The 6,497-nt window shown below is 55.6% G+C and overlaps 1 protein-coding gene across 1 annotated transcript; it reads right to left on the bottom strand.

Annotated features, from left to right (window-relative positions):
- Positions 1-910: 910 nt before the first annotated feature.
- Positions 911-6,497, bottom strand: MEPE (matrix extracellular phosphoglycoprotein). The gene is made up of 5 exons (XM_071753631.1): positions 6,344-6,497; positions 5,518-5,589; positions 4,257-4,310; positions 3,343-3,435; positions 911-3,248 (listed from the first exon to the last, which is right to left on the bottom strand). The coding sequence occupies exons 2-5, from the start codon at positions 5,575-5,577 to the stop codon at positions 1,311-1,313; spliced, it is 2,145 nt and encodes a 714-aa protein (XP_071609732.1). The 5' UTR covers positions 5,578-5,589; positions 6,344-6,497; the 3' UTR covers positions 911-1,310.

Raw genomic sequence — 6,497 nt, 5'->3', positions numbered from 1 at the left:
TAGTGTGCACATACAAGTTTTGATCCTTTCCATTGAAGAGCACAAGTTCTATCAAGACAGAGCTCTGGCAGCTGGTGCTACTACAGATGGCACCAGTGAGAAATGCAGCGTTATCCTTGTGCTGATGTTCCCAGCATCACCAATGCACCATCCCTAAGAACAAAGTCTGTAGCCTGAAATGAGACCTACCCTTTCCTTGCACGTAGCCACAGAGAGGGCAGGGCAGTAAATGTTCTGCAGGTACATTGCTGGCATCGTGGCTGCTCCCACCTCTTTCCCTGCAAAGGCTCAGCACCAGTGGGCAGTCCTGTCTCATGCAGAGGGCAGCACTTGTCCCTGCAAGGCTTGGTGCTGCTCCCACTGTGCCATCTGCTCTGGCATGCTGCTAAGCGTGCCTGTTTTAGCAGCTTCTGGGACAGAAAAAGCAACCTGCAATTGCATAAATAGTGATTAACTTTGGGTACAACCAGTGGCATGGCTCCAGCACGTCCAAGCACAGCCTGGCTCACGTGCTGGGGCCAGTGGTAGGAATGGCAGCAGCACAGCCAGGGTGTTATGGTGCTGCTGGAAGGGTAGTGGGGCCAGCAAGCATCTCAGCACTGTGCTGGAGGGCGTGATAGGGATTTCTTGCTGCAGGAGATGAGCCCATGGGAAAGATGCTCTGTGGGGGTCCCCAGGAAGGACAAACTGCATGGGGAGGTGGGTGACCTTGGGCAGGAACCAGTGGGCTTTGACACCCCAGAGAGGGATGTGTGGGGCTGGTTGACCAAATTGCAAGACCAGAGGTGATGGTTGGATCCACTGGGGACAGAAATCCACCTGTGTCCGGGGACCAGCCACACCACAGCACTCTGCTCATGGCAAAGGAGCTGCCTGAAGCCCCACTGCAAAAAATGAAAGCAGCAGAACCTTAGGTACAGAAATGCATTTATTTCTCCATTAGGATGGATGTGGAATGGCAGGGACAGAGGCTTTTTCTCACCGGTTATAGACTCGCTTTGCATCAGTGCATGAACAAGGCTACCCTATGCTGTGTAGTACAATTGCTGTTACCTGGCTGTCTAGCACGACCAACCCATGGACCGCTGTGGCAGCGCTGGACACGGACCCCATCAAAGTAACAGCTGGATTGTATGAACCAGTGATTTCTGGCTCCTGGGCTGCAAAGCACCAGGTGATCCCCAGCAACGTGCAGGGTGCCCTCACCCAGGCAAAGGAAAGTGCCCGCAGCAGGGATGCCGGGGGACACACGATGTGTGGAATCCCCAGCCCCATGGCTGGAGCCTGCTGGGGCAGATTCTGGCAGCCCCTCAGAGGGTCCCCCGGCTCCACCGGCCCTGGGGGTGCCCCGGGGCTCCCCACCCCGAGGGCCGCAGCAGTCCCACCTGTCGGCTGTCGCTGCGGCTGCCCCGCTCCCCCTCGGAGGACTGACTGCTGTCGGCACTCCCCGGGCCGGCGTAGGGGCTGCGGGGGCCGCCCCCTGCTCCGCCAAGGGTGTAAAAGGCTCTCTCGCGGATGTGGAGCTCGTCGGCCCGCTTCACCTGGTCCACCTGCCTGCTGCGGCTCAGCGCTGCAAACGCCCCCGGTGCCCCGGCCCCCGGCCTCCTGCCACGGCGCGCAGAGACGCGCCCGCCCCTCTCCACGGCCCCCGCCGCCCCGGCCTCCCCACCGCGGCTCCGCTCCGGGACGCGCCGCGCTGCCGCGCTGCCCCTGTCCCGCCCCGCCTGCGCCTCGGCGGTGTGCAAGCTGCCCCCGGCATCGCCACTGTGGCCGCCAGCCATCGCCTGGGCCCCTCTCAGCGCTTGACTGCCGGGTTTCCTGCGTGAGGATGGTGCTTTGTCCGTCCTGGGTGTCTTGTCCAGCCCCGCTCCCCCGGGCCGGTCATCCCCGAGCGGCTGGGGGGTGGTTGGCCCCGCTTCCCGGCTTCCCTCTCTCTCCATCGCAGCGCTCTGCCCTGCCTTACAGCTGCTGGTCATCCCCAGGGCAGAGGTGCAGTTCCCCTCCTTCACCCTGGGGGAGGCCACGATGGTGCCCAGGTGGATGCTGACCCCTTCAGCTGGGACAGTGGCAGTGGCTTCCTGGTCATCCTCTTGGCGGGAGGTGGTGACAGGCACACTGCCTGGACTCCCCTCAAACCTCTCCCCTTCACCTCTTATCTCATCATCACCATTCCCATGGATGTCAGCCTCCACAGGAACGGTAACATCATCACGAGTGACCCTCCAAGGGCTCTGGGCAGTTGGTCCTGCTCCATAACCAAAGGTGGTGGTGCGATCCTCATCTTCTCCCATGGGATGGCCATCCCCAGGTCGCCTGGTGATGCTGTCCCCATGGCTCGGGGTCGCTGTGGTGGCCAGTCCTTCAGGCTGCCTGTGAGCAGGGATGGCAGCATCATCATCCTGTGCCACAGTGGTGCCCACCCTGGGCAGGGGGCTGCTGGCTCCTGCAGTGGGAACGCCATCATCCTCGCTTCCAGAAGTGGCACCAGCCTGGGTGGCTTCTTGCTCCCCCACATGGATGTTGGCTCTCCCAATGAAGATGTTGACCTCATCGTCCTTGTCTGGAGAGATCTGGGTAAAGCTTGTGGTCCCCACTGTGCTGCCCACCTTCCCACGGGTGACAGTGATGCTTCCTGAGTCGGGAATGTAGGCATATTCATCCACACCTTTGGCATCAACTTGGACGTCCTCTGTCTTCTCAGTGACAGAGGAAAGAGCAGAGCCTCCTGTCCCTGTGCCCTGCAAGACACTCCCCTGCCCTTGGCCAAGGTTGGTGGCCTCACCACTGCCCTCATCCCCAGCCCCTCCAGTGGCAGGAGCTCTCTCCCTCCCAGCGGTCATGGTCCCCTCCACTGGAACCCACCCAGGGGCACCATCATCCCTGTCCTCACTTCTGACAATGGACTTATTCCCCACCACGGTCTTGCCAGGGTGTCCATCCCAGGTAGGAGTGGAAACACCACCATCAACTTCAACCACCAAATCCAGGTCACCGCTTCCCTCCAAGCTGGTCAGTGTGGGACCTGCAATGCCAACACCACCACGTGTGATGGTGTCTGGGTGAGGATCTGTGCCAGCATCCGGGGTAGTGTTGCTTTCGGGCTTGAGGCCAGTTCTGTTCTCCATCTCATCAGTTCTGACGTTATCATCTCGCTCCAGGGCCACTCCACTCTCCGTCAGCTCCCACCTCCCATCGTCCTCCCCCAGCTGGTGGCCAGGGATGACATTCTGCCTGTCAGCCTCTTCCTTCTGTGCAAGACACACAAGGGAGAGGTCAGGGCCAGCTGCATGGGGTGCTGTAGCCAATCTGGGGTCCTGCCATGCAACCCAGCCACCTCCTCACCTTTATCTGTGTCTGGTTCCTCCGTGTTGAAAATGAGTAGACATATTTGAAAATGTAGAAGCCATGCTTGGCATTGCAGCCTTTCAGCAGTATCTGTTGGGGAAGAAAATAACCAAGCCCTACAGTTTTCTTATTGAATGAAGTAACAGGAGCTTCCCTTGCTCTGCCTGGCACCACAACAGGGTCCCACTAGCAGCCACTGGACCCCTAGTACAGGCATTAGCTCCCACAACCACCATCAGAAGAGGGGAGTTCCCATAGGTAACCAGCAGCACAAGCAGGGACCTGGGCAGGATGTCCATGCTCACCCCCTGGATCCCTTGGGCTTGCTTTCTGCCTTTGCTTGCTCTCAGGAGGTGGGGGGGTTTCTTTGCAAGTAGCTTATGGTTTGAATAAACAACATATTTAATGGTCCCATCAGGGATGAGTGTTGGGATGGATGGTAACCAAAGCCCTGGAAGGACAGCAATTACCTTCCAATATCTGAAATCAGGTTCATTTGAAATCTGAATCATTTTCTTCCACTCATCTGAATTTTGCTACTGGTATATTTTACATTGATAAACTTGAAAAAAAACCCCAAACAAAACAAAACAAAAACAAAACAAAAAACCCCCAAACAAAACGAATGCATAGCAGCTGCTTCTGGCATTTTCACAACCTACACCAAGCATTTGTGCACTAGGGCTGCACAGGGAGGAGCAGCTGGTGTGGGAAGTTCTTCCCTCACCTGAGCACATTGCACCTTTCCCTCCCCCTGCTATTTGAAAGGGTTGCTTGGATGAAAGGGTTGCTTGGATGCAAGGGGACTGCCAGTCTCTTTTTCCATAGCTCCCTGGGGATGCCTTCCAAAAGCAGAGTGCCCATGGTGCAGGGCATCCCATGGGGTACAGATCAGGCCAGGGGGGACATACCTGGTGCTGTCCTACACACTTGGCAGCAGCTCTCCCAGGCAGTGGTGGTGGCACCTGAAGGCAGCAGAACACAAGTGAGAGCCAAGGCTTCAAATCCTGACACTGTCTCAAGGCAGTTGCCAATGCCCACTGTCAGCCACCCCCCTGCCCAGTGTGGTGGCAACAGAGCAGCAACATCTGTGCCCTCACAACCAGGTTTCCACACGTGCTTGCAAGCTTTTGGCTCCCCCTGATTATGCTTGCATCTTTTGGGATCTGTTGTCCAGTGCATCTCTCAAGGATGGGGGACGTGGATGTGGGAGCATCCAGTGAGCTCCATCAAGCCATTTTGGGGCATTTTCTATGTGACAGAAGGGAAGACAGCCCTGTGGAGGGGAGCTCCCTCCAGTCTCAGCAAAATCAGCTACTGTAGCACCCCAAGCCCAGCTGTAAAGGGCAAAAGTTCTCCCCAGAGTATTAAATATTCCCAAGCGATTCCATTGTTTGTGAACAATCTCAAAGGCTGGATTACAACATATTAATCATCTCTCTTCTGTGCCCCTATCTGAAAAGTAAATCTGCTGATTTATTTTCTTCCACTCTGCTGCCCTGTGGCAGACCTGGTTGTACAAGCTTCTCCTAGGGGATAAATGACACACAGCCAGGGCCCAGCCCTCAAGGAAGATATGGTTACCCTCCTCCTTTCCCTGATGAAACAGCAGGCCTTCACCAGAAGCAGATTTTCACTCCAGCTGTGTATTTAGTACTCTGGGTAAGAGTCATGCAGGACAAAAACGTCAGCTATTATATTTATCTTAGTTTGCTCTTTATTTTAGTTGTGTCTGTCTGAAATTCACATTAGGAGAGCTGAAATTTAATTGCAGGTGCCCCTCCAGCCCCTGTTACCCATGTGGGTGAGGTGAGCATTCTCCCTACCCTCCCCCCTTCCTGTGACTCCTCTCAGGCTCATCTCAGGGCACAAGCTCTGGGCAGATCCCCACATCCACAGAAATCAAGAAGAGCTACAGTGACACAAACCAGCCCTTGCACAATCCAACCCAGAACATCCTGTGATTCTGTGAAAGTAAATGCTCAGGCACCTCAGTGCTAATACCTATTTTTGCTGCTGGGTTCACCTCTATGTTAGAACCTCAAAAGACCTTCCAAGCCCCAGAGGACCTATATGCAAGTACAACCCATGTTTTCCTGCTGCTGAAAGCACAGGGTGGTGCACCCCACACTTATGGCAGCACCCTGGGAAGCCAGGGAGAGCCATACTCACAGGAGTCGAGAGGGTCGTGCTGAGCAGGCATAGGCACAGGCACACAAGGGCTGTTTGCATCTTGGGGAGATCCTGGAGGCACAAAGTGAAGCATCACTGGAGTTTGTCTTCCTGGGACTTGTGGTCCCCAGCCAGTCCTGGTAAGCTTCAACCCAAAAGCTCCTGCTGCCCCAAAGTCCCCATGGCAGGGAGGTTATCCAACAACCCCAGCTTTTCCCAGCATTTCAGCATCACTCTGCGTTCCTCACAGCAAAGGCCATGGTCCCACCATGTGCATATGGTGGTGAGGCAAGGACACATGCAGCCAGCATCACTGAGTGGACACTGACACCAGGAATGGAAGTTTCTGAACTTGCTCTGTCAAAGCAGCTTGGATGGGTGTTTGCAATGAGCGCCCATGCAAACCACTGCAGGCTACACTTATGCTTTCAGTTGCAAACCTGGGTTAAGAAACTCACACACAGAAACCACAGTGCTGGTTTCAACAGTGTTGATAAATGGCAGGAGACAGTAGTTCTGTTGGCTGATAATTCCCATTTTACCCATCCACCCTGGCTTGGACTCACAGGTTCAGCCCGAAGAATATTTTCAGCAGTGCAAGCATTGCTACACAAAACACCAGGAAATTCACACACAAGGATCAGCTGTACAAAGCAACAGAGGCTCAAGAGAGAGCAACACAGAGATGCACACAGCTGAGGTTTGGGCTGTCTCCCAGCCCTCATTGCAGCTCGCCCAGAGTGAAAGCAGGAGATGCCCGGCTCAGGGAGGGCAGAACCGAAGGGCTGGGGAGGCACAGGGCAGACAAACTAGGTAAGAAGATTACCTTTTGCTGTCAGAGGCAGGTCCCAGCAGCAGACCATGGAGGTTGTGCCCACTTTGCTGAAATTTAAAGTTGGCCCCAAGCATGTGGAGCCAATCAGATCGCTCCCAAGGACATTTGTCAGGGCTGGCAGCACCCGCAGATAACCAGGGGGAGT

The sequence above is a fragment of the Heliangelus exortis genome, chromosome 10, assembly GCF_036169615.1.
Source record: "Heliangelus exortis chromosome 10, bHelExo1.hap1, whole genome shotgun sequence".
Lineage (NCBI taxonomy): Eukaryota > Metazoa > Chordata > Aves > Apodiformes > Trochilidae > Heliangelus > Heliangelus exortis.
Note: the sequence above shows the minus strand (reverse complement) of the source record. Positions and strands in the feature narration are given on the sequence as shown.

Coding starts and splice junctions, on each gene's coding strand:
- MEPE (XM_071753631.1), bottom strand. CDS start 5,577: ATGCAAACAGCCCTTGTGTGCCTGTGCCTATGCCTGCTCAGCACGACC. Junction 4,311..5,517: donor GCACGACCCTCTCGACTCCT/GTGAGTATGGCT, acceptor TGCTGCCTTCAG/GTGCCACCACCACTGCCTGG. Junction 3,249..3,342: donor GGAACCAGACACAGATAAAG/GTGAGGAGGTGG, acceptor TGTCTTGCACAG/AAGGAAGAGGCTGACAGGCA.